The sequence below is a fragment of the Glandiceps talaboti genome, chromosome 9 (assembly GCF_964340395.1).
Source record: "Glandiceps talaboti chromosome 9, keGlaTala1.1, whole genome shotgun sequence".
Lineage (NCBI taxonomy): Eukaryota > Metazoa > Hemichordata > Enteropneusta > Spengelidae > Glandiceps > Glandiceps talaboti.
In genome coordinates this window covers 701,826-716,645 of record NC_135557.1, presented here as the reverse complement: position 1 = coordinate 716,645, position 14,820 = coordinate 701,826, and the positions used below count along the sequence as shown (strand labels likewise).

The 14,820-nt window shown below is 41.3% G+C and overlaps 1 protein-coding gene across 1 annotated transcript in view; it reads right to left on the bottom strand.

Moving 5' to 3' along the window:
- The window catches only part of LOC144440420 (coiled-coil domain-containing protein 191-like), a 125,151-nt gene extending 110,768 nt beyond the window's left edge, over positions 1-14,383 (bottom strand). The window contains exons 1-3 of the mRNA XM_078129792.1: positions 13,934-14,383; positions 11,266-11,765; positions 2,177-2,283 (exon numbers count right to left, since the gene is read on the bottom strand). Of these exons, the coding sequence (XP_077985918.1) occupies positions 2,177-2,283; positions 11,266-11,765; positions 13,934-14,383 (1,057 nt within the window). The remainder of the gene's footprint in view (positions 1-2,176; positions 2,284-11,265; positions 11,766-13,933) is intronic.
- Positions 14,384-14,820: the final 437 nt, after the last annotated feature.

Genomic DNA, 14,820 nt, shown 5'->3' with positions numbered 1-14,820 from the left:
TCATACATTATGGTTAATGTATGAGTGCATTCTTAAGTTATAGCACTGTTTTGTTATGGTTAATGTATGAGTGCATTCTTAAGTTATAGCACTGTTTTGTTATGGTAAATGTATGAGTGCATTCTTAAGTTATAGCATTGTGATAATCAATCATTACGACCAACTTGACCTGTTCTCAGCTGTTACATATAAGTCAGGTGATTTGGTCGAGAGTCATCACATGTAAGATGTGCATGGTAGGGCCAATCAAAAGTTTAATGCCTTGAAAATTGAAAGTGTGGTTGATATAACTGGTACATCTGTTAGTCGACATTATTCCAACTAAAAAATACAGAAGAAACCATTTGACGATATACAGAGCAAATTTATTTTCAAAAACAGTAAGGCGACTCTAAATGTAGGGGTGGCAATAGCGAATTTTCTATTGCCACCCAGGGTGTCAATAGCCACTCCGAATTAATAATTATGAAAATACTCGGGGTTAAAAGCTACATCAACAAGATTCATAGGATACATGCTTTCTATTAACATCAATTAAAGTCAGGGTTTTCACTAAAAATGAAAACAGCAAGCCAAATGAGATTTATACTGTTGCTTCAGTAGAGGTCTTCTACACAATGAAGTTTTAGAGTCATCTCATCAATCAACATTACATCAATTGACTGTCCTGAAATACAATTGCATAACACAATTCAATTATTTGGGCCATTCACAGTGGGCAAAAACAAATTCATGAAATAAATGTAACCACAGATTTAATACTAAGTGTAATAAAATAGATGAATCGTCATAAAAATCGTTTGTGGATAAACCTAGGAGCAAAAGTCAAAGACGTAAAATTGAAGTACATGTATAACACTAACATTCTGCAGTTGTGGTTACGTGTTGGTCAAGTACATATTCTGGTTACGTGTTGGTCAACTACATATTCTAGCACTGCACTGACTGACTGACGACCCGCTAGCCCACTGACTATTATTTCGTTTATTTACCATAGAAAGAATGAACATATTCGATCTCAGGGTCTGCCAAAGTTATCAATGATACCAAAAAGAATTTCACACTTACCTTTAAAAGTAGAAAGTCATCAATTTTCCGACATTTTGGTGGGGTTTCATTTCTCTTCCCAGGACGTGCTCTTTTGAACGACGCCATTTCCATGTGCTGACCTGTTGACCTTACCGTCATGTATGACGTTTAAACCATGTGTGTATCACGTTCAACATTGACGTATGACCTAGACTACGCATGTGTAGACAATTGGGCGATTTCGACTACATCGATCGTGCAGTCACATAGATCATGTTCGATAGTCAACTACTTTGAGGATTGGAAACTTGATTATTTGAAGGGAAAATTATTTTTCTGACTGATTAACAAAATGAGGCTTTGAACGGGCAAGTTCTTTGTTCCTTTACGTTAATCAGACATTAAAATTTGAGAAAACACAAACGGCCATTTCACAAATACAGCCGGCCATATGGCCGCCGGCCGGTGCTTAGCGAAAACCCTGAAAGTATTTTCAAAATGACATGAAATTTGAAGCATGCAGTGCACTATTAAGATATAGCCTAATTACTGAAAATTATTATTCTGCAAAAACCTCATTAACATTCATAAGATGTTTATCAAAACCTGATCAGTTATAGCTACTACCTTGAAGAAAGTGTACCAAATTTTGTTTGAATTGAGCAAGTGATTTTTGAGAAAACAATGACATAAAGACACAGATCATATATCTATGCACATACACTGTTGTAACATTTCAAGATATTGTCTAATTACCAAAACATTAATATCCATCTATTTACAATACAGGTGTTTCCCAAAATTTTATCCAAGCCATTTTTAGAAAACAATGACACAGACACGCAAAGCCAAACACACACACACACACACACACACACACACACACACACACACATACATACCAAATCACAGACACACTCTCAGACACACACTCACAGACAGACAGACAGACAGACAGACAGACAGACAGACAGACAGACAGACAGACAGACAGACAGACAGACAGACAGACAGACAGACAGACAGACACACACACACACACACACACACACACAACCATGCTATAACCTTTCCTTATGGGAGGTAAAAATATGAATGTGCACACCTTAATGGTGTTTTTCTTCATTTCATTTAGAAGAATATTTACCTTTGACAAAGTTACTAGGTGGTCTAATTTTCTTGGCATTATTCACACTGGTATTACCACTACTGTAGTCATCATGTGTAGTCTCAACTCTATCAAATGGCACGGATCTTTAAACATGAAAACATACATGGAAATGTTACACTATAGTACACATATAGAGGTAAGTCTATCAAATGGCAGGAATCTTAAAAACATCAATTAACAATTTTTAAAGGATGTTAAGTTCCCATGGTAAGGTAGAGTTTGAATTATATAAAAACATAGAAGTGAGATATAACAACGTATGATATTAACACAGGGTTGGCCCACCATGTTGTAAGCCTGATATTAACACAGGGTTGGCCCACCATGTTGTAAGCCTGATATTAACACAGGGTTGGCCCACCATGTTGTAAACCTGATATTAACACAGGGCTGGACTAGCATGTTGTAAACCTGATATTAATACAGGGTTGGACTAGCATGTTGTAAACCTGATATTAATACAGGGTTGGACTAGCATGTTGTAAACCTGATATTAACACAGGGTTGGACTAGCATGTTGTAAACCTGATATTAACACAGGGTTGGACTAGCATGTTGTAAACCTGATATTAACACAGGGTTGGCTCAGCATGTTGTTAGCCTGATATTAACACAGGGCTGGACTAGCATGTTGTCAGCCTGATATTAACACAGGGCTGGACTAGCATGTTGCCAGCCTGATATTAACACAGGGTTGGACTAGCATGTTGTAAACCTGATATTAACACAGGGTTGGCTCAGCATGTTGCCAGCCTGATATTAACACTGGGCTGGACTAGCATGTTGTTAGCCTGATATTAACACAGGGCTGGACTAGCATGTTGTTAGCCTGATATTAACACAGGGCTGGACTAGCATGTTGTTAGCCTGATATTAACACAGGGCTGGACTAGCATGTTGCCAGCCTGATATTAACACTGGACTGGCTCAGCATGTTGCCAGCCTGATATTAACACAGGGTTGGACTAGCATGTTGTTAGCCTGATATTAACACAGGGTTGGCTCAGCATGTTGTTAGCCTGATATTAACACAGGGCTGGACTAGCATGTTGCCAGCCTGATATTAACACTGGGTTGGACTAGCATGTTGTTAGCCTGATATTAACACAGGGCTGGACTAGCATGTTGCCAGCCTGATATTAACACAGGGTTGGCCCACCATGTTGTAAACCTGATATTAACACAGGGCTGGACTAGCATGTTGTAAACCTGATATTAATACAGGGTTGGACTAGCATGTTGTAAACCTGATATTAACACAGGGTTGGACTAGCATGTTGTAAACCTGATATTAACACAGGGTTGGCTCAGCATGTTGTTAGCCTGATATTAACACAGGGCTGGACTAGCATGTTGTCAGCCTGATATTAACACAGGGCTGGACTAGCATGTTGCCAGCCTGATATTAACACAGGGTTGGACTAGCATGTTGTAAACCTGATATTAACACAGGGTTGGCTCAGCATGTTGCCAGCCTGATATTAACACTGGGCTGGACTAGCATGTTGTTAGCCTGATATTAACACAGGGCTGGACTAGCATGTTGTTAGCCTGATATTAACACAGGGCTGGACTAGCATGTTGTTAGCCTGATATTAACACAGGGCTGGACTAGCATGTTGCCAGCCTGATATTAACACTGGACTGGCTCAGCATGTTGCCAGCCTGATATTAACACAGGGTTGGACTAGCATGTTGTTAGCCTGATATTAACACAGGGTTGGCTCAGCATGTTGTTAGCCTGATATTAACACAGGGCTGGACTAGCATGTTGCCAGCCTGATATTAACACTGGGTTGGACTAGCATGTTGTTAGCCTGATATTAACACAGGGCTGGACTAGCATGTTGCCAGCCTGATATTAACACAGGGTTGGCTCAGCATGTTGTCAGCCTGATATTAACACAGGGTTGGACTAGCATGTTGTTAGCCTGATATTAACACAGGGCTGGACTAGCATGTTGTCAGCCTGATATTAACACAGGGCTGGACTAGCATGTTGTAAGCCTGATATTAACACAGGGCTGGACTAGCATGTTGCCAGCCTGATATTAACACAGGGTTGGACTAGCATGTTGTTAGCCTGATATTAACACAGGGTTGGACTAGCATGTTGTCAGTCTGATATTAACACAGGGTTGGACTAGCATGTTGTTAGCCTGATAATAACACAGGGTTGGCTCAGCATGTTGTCAGTCTGATAATAACACAGGGCTGGACTAGCATGTTGTCAGCCTGATAATAACACAGGGCTGGACTAGCATGTTGTCAGCCTGATATTAACACTGGGCTGGACTAGCATGTTGTAAACCTGATATTAACACAGGGTTGGACTAGCATGTTGTAAACCTGATATTAACACAGGGTTGGACTAGCATGTTGTTAGCCTGATATTAACACAGGGTTGGCTCAGCATGTTGTCAGCCTGATATTAACACAGGGTTGGACTAACATGTTGTAAACCTGATATTAACACAGGGTTGGCTCAGCATGTTGTCAGCCTGATATTAACACTGGGCTGGACTAGCATGTTGTTAGCCTGATATTAACACTGGGCTGGACTAGCATGTTGTTAGCCTGATATTAACACAGCGTTGGCTCAGCATGTTGTAAAGATGATATTAACACAGGGCTGGACTAGCATGTTGTTAGCCTGATATTAACACAGGGTTGGACTAGCATGTTGTCAGCCTGATATTAACACAGGGTTGGACTAGCATGTTGTTAGCCTGATATTAACACAGGGTTGGCCCACCATGTTGTAAGCCTGATATTAACACAGGGTTGGCCCACCATGTTGTAAACCTGATATTAACACAGGGCTGGACTAGCATGTTGTTAGCCTGATATTAACACAGGGTTGGACTAGCATGTTGTCAGCCTGATATTAACACAGGGTTGGACTAGCATGTTGTTAGCCTGATATTAACACAGGGCTGGACTAGCATGTTGTAAGCCTGATATTAACACAGGGTTGGACTAGCATGTTGTTAGCCTGATATTAACACAGGGTTGGACTAGCATGTTGTCAGCCTGATATTAACACAGGGTTGGACTAGCATGTTGTTAGCCTGATATTAACACAGGGCTGGACTAGCATGTTGTAAGCCTGATATTAACACAGGGTTGGACTAGCATGTTGTTAGCCTGATATTAACACAGGGCTGGACTAGCATGTTGTCAGCCTGATATTAACACAGTTTTGGACTAGCATGTTGTTAGCCTGATATTAACACAGGGCTGGACTAGCATGTTGTAAACCTGATATTAACACAGGGTTGGCTCAGCATGTTGTAAACCTGATATTAATACAGGGTTGGACTAGCATGTTGTAAACCTGATATTAATACAGGGTTGGACTAGCATGTTGTAAACCTGATATTAATACAGGGTTGGACTAGCATGTTGTAAACCTGATATTAATACAGGGTTGGACTAGCATGTTGTAAACCTGATATTAACACAGGGTTGGACTAGCATGTTGTAAACCTGATATTAACACAGGGTTGGCTCAGCATGTTGTTAGCCTGATATTAACACAGGGCTGGACTAGCATGTTGTCAGCCTGATATTAACACAGGGCTGGACTAGCATGTTGCCAGCCTGATATTAACACAGGGCTGGACTAGCATGTTGCCAGCCTGATATTAACACAGGGTTGGACTAGCATGTTGTAAACCTGATATTAACACAGGGTTGGCTCAGCATGTTGCCAGCCTGATATTAACACTGGGCTGGACTAGCATGTTGTTAGCCTGATATTAACACAGGGCTGGACTAGCATGTTGTTAGCCTGATATTAACACAGGGCTGGACTAGCATGTTGTTAGCCTGATATTAACACAGGGCTGGACTAGCATGTTGCCAGCCTGATATTAACACTGGACTGGCTCAGCATGTTGCCAGCCTGATATTAACACAGGGTTGGACTAGCATGTTGTTAGCCTGATATTAACACAGGGTTGGCTCAGCATGTTGTTAGCCTGATATTAACACAGGGCTGGACTAGCATGTTGCCAGCCTGATATTAACACTGGGTTGGACTAGCATGTTGTTAGCCTGATATTAACACAGGGCTGGACTAGCATGTTGCCAGCCTGATATTAACACAGGGTTGGCTCAGCATGTTGTCAGCCTGATATTAACACAGGGTTGGACTAGCATGTTGTTAGCCTGATATTAACACAGGGCTGGACTAGCATGTTGTCAGCCTGATATTAACACAGGGCTGGACTAGCATGTTGTAAGCCAGATATTAACACAGGGCTGGACTAGCATGTTGCCAGCCTGATATTAACACAGGGTTGGACTAGCATGTTGTTAGCCTGATATTAACACAGGGTTGGACTAGCATGTTGTCAGTCTGATATTAACACAGGGTTGGACTAGCATGTTGTTAGCCTGATAATAACACAGGGTTGGCTCAGCATGTTGTCAGTCTGATAATAACACAGGGCTGGACTAGCATGTTGTCAGCCTGATAATAACACAGGACTGGACTAGCATGTTGTCAGCCTGATATTAACACTGGGCTGGACTAGCATGTTGTAAACCTGATATTAACACAGGGTTGGACTAGCATGTTGTAAACCTGATATTAACACAGGGTTGGACTAGCATGTTGTTAGCCTGATATAACACAGGGTTGGCTCAGCATGTTGTCAGCCTGATATTAACACAGGGTTGGACTAGCATGTTGTAAACCTGATATTAACACAGGGTTGGCTCAGCATGTTGCCAGCCTGATATTAACACTGGGCTGGACTAGCATGTTGTTAGCCTGATATTAACACAGGGCTGGACTAGCATGTTGTTAGCCTGATATTAACACAGGGCTGGACTAGCATGTTGTTAGCCTGATATTAACACAGGGCTGGACTAGCATGTTGCCAGCCTGATATTAACACTGGACTGGCTCAGCATGTTGCCAGCCTGATATTAACACAGGGTTGGACTAGCATGTTGTTAGCCTGATATTAACACAGGGTTGGCTCAGCATGTTGTTAGCCTGATATTAACACAGGGCTGGACTAGCATGTTGCCAGCCTGATATTAACACTGGGTTGGACTAGCATGTTGTTAGCCTGATATTAACACAGGGCTGGACTAGCATGTTGCCAGCCTGATATTAACACAGGGTTGGCTCAGCATGTTGTCAGCCTGATATTAACACAGGGTTGGACTAGCATGTTGTTAGCCTGATATTAACACAGGGCTGGACTAGCATGTTGTCAGCCTGATATTAACACAGGGCTGGACTAGCATGTTGTAAGCCTGATATTAACACAGGGCTGGACTAGCATGTTGCCAGCCTGATATTAACACAGGGTTGGACTAGCATGTTGTTAGCCTGATATTAACACAGGGTTGGACTAGCATGTTGTCAGTCTGATATTAACACAGGGTTGGACTAGCATGTTGTTAGCCTGATAATAACACAGGGTTGGCTCAGCATGTTGTCAGTCTGATAATAACACAGGGCTGGACTAGCATGTTGTCAGCCTGATAATAACACAGGACTGGACTAGCATGTTGTCAGCCTGATATTAACACTGGGCTGGACTAGCATGTTGTAAACCTGATATTAACACAGGGTTGGACTAGCATGTTGTAAACCTGATATTAACACAGGGTTGGACTAGCATGTTGTTAGCCTGATATTAACACAGGGTTGGCTCAGCATGTTGTCAGCCTGATATTAACACAGGGTTGGACTAGCATGTTGTAAACCTGATATTAACACAGGGTTGGCTCAGCATGTTGTCAGCCTGATATTAACACTGGGCTGGACTAGCATGTTGTTAGCCTGATATTAACACTGGGCTGGACTAGCATGTTGTTAGCCTGATATTAACACAGCGTTGGCTCAGCATGTTGCCAGCCTGATATTAACACAGGGTTGGACTAGCATGTTGTAAACCTGATATTAACACAGGGTTGGCTCAGCATGTTGTCAGTCTGATATTAACACAGGGCTGGACTAGCATGTTGTTAGCCTGATATTAACACAGGGTTGGACTAGCATGTTGTCAGCCTGATATTAACACAGGGTTGGCCCACCATGTTGTAAGCCTGATATTAACACAGGGTTGGCCCACCATGTTGTAATCCTGATATTAACACAGGGCTGGACTAGCATGTTGTTAGCCTGATATTAACACAGGGTTGGACTAGCATGTTGTCAGCCTGATATTAACACAGGGTTGGACTAGCATGTTGTTAGCCTGATATTAACACAGGGCTGGACTAGCATGTTGTAAGCCTGATATTAACACAGGGTTGGACTAGCATGTTGTTAGCCTGATATTAACACAGGGTTGGACTAGCATGTTGTCAGCCTGATATTAACACAGGGTTGGACTAGCATGTTGTTAGCCTGATATTAACACAGGGCTGGACTAGCATGTTGTAAGCCTGATATTAACACAGGGTTGGACTAGCATGTTGTTAGCCTGATATTAACACAGGGCTGGACTAGCATGTTGTCAGCCTGATATTAACACAGGGTTGGACTAGCATGTTGTTAGCCTGATATTAACACAGGGCTGGACTAGCATGTTGTTAGCCTGATATTAACACAGGGCTGGACTAGCATGTTGTCAGCCTGATATTAACACAGGGTTGGACTAGCATGTTGTTAGCCTGATATTAACACAGGGCTGGACTAGCATGTTGTAAACCTGATATTAACACAGGGTTGGCTCAGCATGTTGTAAACCTGATATTAATACAGGGTTGGACTAGCATGTTGTAAACCTGATATTAATACAGGGTTGGACTAGCATGTTGTAAACCTGATATTAATACAGGGTTGGACTAGCATGTTGTAAACCTGATATTAATACAGGGTTGGACTAGCATGTTGTAAACCTGATATTAACACAGGGTTGGACTAGCATGTTGTAAACCTGATATTAACACAGGGTTGGCTCAGCATGTTGTTAGCCTGATATTAACACAGGGCTGGACTAGCATGTTGTTAGCCTGATATTAACACAGGGTTGGCTCAGCATGTTGTTAGCCTGATATTAACACAGGGTTGGACTAGCATGTTGCCAGCCTGATATTAACACAGGGTTGGACTAGCATGTTGTTAGCCTGATATTAACACAGGGCTGGACTAGCATGTTGCCAGCCTGATATTAACACAGGGTTGGACTAGCATGTTGTTAGCCTGATATTAACACAGGGTTGGACTAGCATGTTGTCAGTCTGATATTAACACAGGGTTGGCTCAGCATGTTGTTAGCCTGATATTAACACAGGGCTGGACTAGCATGTTGCCAGCCTGATATTAACACAGGGTTGGACTAGCATGTTGTTAGCCTGATATTAACACAGGGCTGGACTAGCATGTTGCCAGCCTGATATTAACACAGGGTTGGACTAGCATGTTGTTAGCCTGATATTAACACAGGGTTGGACTAGCATGTTGTCAGTCTGATATTAACACAGGGTTGGACTAGCATGTTGTCAGCCTGATATTAACACAGGGCTGGACTAGCATGTTGTAAACCTGATATTAACACAGGGCTGGACTAGCATGTTGTTAGCCTGATATTAACACAGGGCTGGACTAGCATGTTGTCAGTCTGATATTAACACAGGACTGGCTCAGCATGTTGTAAGCCTGATATTAACACAGAGTTGGCTCAGCATGTTGTTAGCCTGATATTAACACAGGACTGGCTCAGCATGTTGTTAGCCTGATATTAACACAGGGTTGGCTCAGCATGTTGTTAGCCTGATATTAACACAGGACTGGCTCAGCATGTTGTTAGCCTGATATTAACACAGGGCTGGACTAGCATGTTGTTAGCCTGATATTAACACAGGGTTGGCTCAGCATGTTGTTAGCCTGATATTAACACAGGGTTGGACTAGCATGTTGTCAGCCTGATATTAACACAGGGTTGGCTCAGCATGTTGTTAGCCTGATATTAACACAGGGTTGGACTTGCATGTTGTTAGCCTGATATTAACACAGGGTTGGACTAGCATGTTGTCAGCCTGATATTAACACAGGGCTGGACTAGCATGTTGTTAGCCTGATATTAACACAGGGCTGGACTAGCATGTTGTTAGCCTGATAATAACACAGGGCTGGACTAGCATGTTGTTAGCCTGATATTAACACAGGACTGGACTAGCATGTTGTAAACCTGATATTAACACAGGGTTGGACTAGCATGTTGTTAGCCTGATATTAACACAGGGCTGGACTAGCATGTTGTTAGCCTGATATTAACACAGGGCTGGACTAGCATGTTGTTAACCTGATATTAACACAGGGCTGGACTAGCATGTTGTTAGCCTGATATTAACACAGGGTTGGACTAGCATGATGTAAACCTGATATTAACACAGGGTTGGACTAGCATGTTGTTAGCCTGATATTAACACAGGGTTGGACTAGCATGTTGTTAACCTGATATTAACACAGGGTTGGCTCAGCATGTTGTTAGCCTGTTGTTAACTTATCTGTGTCAGTCAAATATTAACTTTATATTAATGCTAACCCAATGACTACTCCGTGAAAACGCAAGTAAAGACAGACAGACAGACATACAGACAGACAGACAGACAGACTAGTCTAGGTCCTGACTGGCACCGTATTGTGTATTCAATGTATTCCACTTGCTATCGCCAGTCTAGTCCTGATCCCAACAAAAGGTGTCAAGTGTGTTTGAATCCCATGGTGAGCGAAGAATGAATGGCACATGTCAGTAGTAATCCATCACAAAATTACATACTGTCATCAGCAAACGTCTTTGACCTTTCTCATGTTTGTAGGATGACTGTTTAAACCAAAATCATTAAGATGCGAGGACGTCATCATGTTTATATGAATGCTGCAGGAGGTAGCACAAAACCTGTGTGATCATTGGGACCTGGACTAGACTGGCGATAGTAAATGTAGTACATTGAGTACGTAATATGGTGCCTTGTCAGGACCTAGACTACAGACAGAGAGACAGAGAGACAGAGAGACAGAGACAGAGAGACAGAGAGACAGAGAGACAGAGAGACAGAGAGACAGACAATTTAGTATTTGCAAGATGGACCTTGTAGAGTCATGTTGGTATCCCTCCATTTCAGTTTGGCTGACTTCCTCCACATTAGATGTTTTGTACACAGTATTAGTAGTTCCTCTGATAACATTTAATTCATGGTATAATCTTTGCTGTTCTTGTGTTGCTTGGAGATTCATGATAAGTCTTTGTTGTTCCTTCAATTGTCTTTGTTGTTCTTGTAGTATTTTCTGTTGAGCAGCATAGCGATGTTGGAAGTTGTTGACAGTATATGGTATTGGTGTGTTAGTTTTACCACCTACTGCTACATCTCTATCTAGTCTGGCATTGTTTGCTTCTATGCTATCACCATCACTATTTGATAGCTGTTCACAGGTTAAATTCACGTGTTTCCTGCTCACTTGCCATGCAAACCTAGGCTTTTCCAGAGGTTTATGTTCCCTGGAATGTACATGTACAAAAGAGGAATCACTCCGTGAAGTACTTGGACCTGATTCTGTTTGTCTGCCAACTGGTTGATCAAATAACTCATCCTGCAACAAAAAGTTCACAATATTAGAACAAATCCATAGTCAACAATGCAGAATTTACACTCTTGTAGGTAACCATAACAACCATTGTCAACAATGCAGCATTTACACTCTTGTAGGTAGCCATAACAACCATTGTCAACAATGCAGCATTTACACTCTTGTAGGTAGCCATAACGACCATTGTCAACAATGCAGAATTTACACTCTTGTAGGTAGCCATAACGACCATTGTCAACAATGCAGAATTTACACTCTTGTAGGTAGCCATAACGACCATTGTCAACAATGCAGAATTTACACTCTTGTAGGTAGCCATAACGACCATTGTCAACAATGCAGAATTTACACTCTTGTAGGTAGCCATAACGACCATTGTCAACAATGCAGAATTTACACTCTTGTAGGTAGCCATAACGACCATTGTCAACAATGCAGCATTTACACTCTTGTAGGTAACCATAACAACCATTGTCAACAATGCAGCATTTACACTCTTGTAGGTAGCCATAACGACCATTGTCAACAATGCAGAATTTACACTCTTGTAGGTAGCCATAACGACCATTGTCAACAATGCAGAATTTACACTCTTGTAGGTAGCCATAACGACCATTGTCAACAATGCAGAATTTACACTCTTGTAGGTAGCCATAACAACCATTGTCAACAATGCAGAATTTACACTCTTGTAGGTAGCCATAACAACCATTGTCAACAATGCAGAATTTACACTCTTGTAGGTAGCCATAACGACCATTGTCAACAATGCAGAATTTACACTTGTAGGTAGCCATAACGACCATTGTCAACAATGCAGAATTTACACTCTTGTAGGTAGCCATAACAACCATTGTCAACAATGCAGAATTTACACTCTTGTAGGTAACCATAACAACCATTGTCAACAATGCAGAATTTACACTCTTGTAGGTAGCCATAACAACCATTGTCAACAATGCAGAATTTACACTCTTGTAGGTAGCCATAACAACCATTGTCAACAATGCAGAATTTACACTCTTGTAGGTAGCCATAACGACCATTGTCAACAATGCAGAATTTACACTCTTGTAGGTAGCCATAACGACCATTGTCAACAATGCAGAATTTACACTCTTGTAGGTAGCCATAACGACCATTGTCAACAATGCAGAATTTACACTCTTGTAGGTAGCCATAACGACCATTGTCAACAATGCAGAATTTACACTCTTGTAGGTAGCCATAACAACCATAGTCAACAATGCAGAATTTACACTCTTGTAGGTAACCATAACAACCATAGTCAACAATGCAGAATTTACACTCTTGTAGGTAGCCATAACAACCATAGTCAACAATGCAGAATTTACACTCTTGTAGGTAACCATAACAACCATTGTCAACAATGCAGAATTTACACTCTTGTAGGTAACCATAACAACCATTGTCAACAATGCAGAATTTACACTCTTGTAGGTAGCCATAACAACCATTGTCAACAATGCAGAATTTACACTCTTGTAGGTGACCATAACAACCATTGTCAACAATGCAGAATTTACACTCTTGTAGGTAACCATAACAACCATTGTCAACAATGCAGAATTTACACTCTTGTAGGTGACCATAACAACCATTGTCAACAATGCAGAATTTACACTCTTGTAGGTAACCATAACGACCATTGTCAACAATGCAGAATTTACACTCTTGTAGGTAACCATAACAACCATTGTCAACAATGCAGAATTTACACTCTTGTAGGTAACCATAACGACCATTGTCAACAATGCAGAATTTACACTCTTGTAGGTAACCATAACAACCATTGTCAACAATGCAGAATTTACACTCTTGTAGGTAACCATAACGACCATTGTCAACAATGCAGAATTTACACTCTTGTAGGTAGCCATAACAACCATTGTCAACAATGCAGAATTTACACTCTTGTAGGTAACCATAACAACCATTGTCAACAATGCAGAATTTACACTCTTGTAGGTAGCCATAACGACCATTGTCAACAATGCAGAATTTACACTCTTGTAGGTGACCATAACAACCATTGTCAACAATGCAGAATTTACACTCTTGTAGGTAACCATAACAACCATTGTCAACAATGCAGAATTTACACTCTTGTAGGTAACCATAACGACCATTGTCAACAATGCAGAATTTACACTCTTGTAGGTAGCCATAACGACCATTGTCAACAATGCAGAATTTACACTCTTGTAGGTAGCCATAACGACCATTGTCAACAATGCAGAATTTACACTCTTGTAGGTAGCCATAACGACCATTGTCAACAATGCAGAATTTACACTCTTGTAGGTAGCCATAACGACCATTGTCAACAATGCAGAATTTACACTCTTGTAGGTAGCCATAACGACCATTGTCAACAATGCAGCATTTACACTCTTGTAGGTAGCCATAACGACCATTGTCAACAATGCAGCATTTACACTCTTGTAGGTAGCCATAACGACCATTGTCAACAATGCAGAATTTACACTCTTGTAGGTAGCCATAATGACCATTGTCAACAATGCAGAATTTACACTCTTGTAGGTAGCCATAACGACCATTGTCAACAATGCAGAATTTACACTCTTGTAGGTAGCCATAACGACCATTGTCAACAATGCAGCATTTACACTCTTGTAGGTAGCCATAACAACCATTGTCAACAATGCAGAATTTACACTCTTGTAGGTAGCCATAACGACCATTGTCAACAATGCAGAATTTACACTCTTGTAGGTAGCCATAACAACCATTGTCAACAATGCAGAATTTACACTCTTGTAGGTAGCCATAACGACCATTGTCAACAATGCAGAATTTACACTCTTGTAGGTAGCCATAACGACCATTGTCAACAATGCAGAATTTACACTCTTGTAGGTGACCATAACAACCATTGTCAACAATGCAGAATTTACACTCTTGTAGGTAGCCATAACGACCATTGTCAACAATGCAGAATTTACACTCTTGTAGGTAACCATAACAACCATTGTCAACAATGCAGAATTTACACTCTTGTAGGTAGCCATAACGA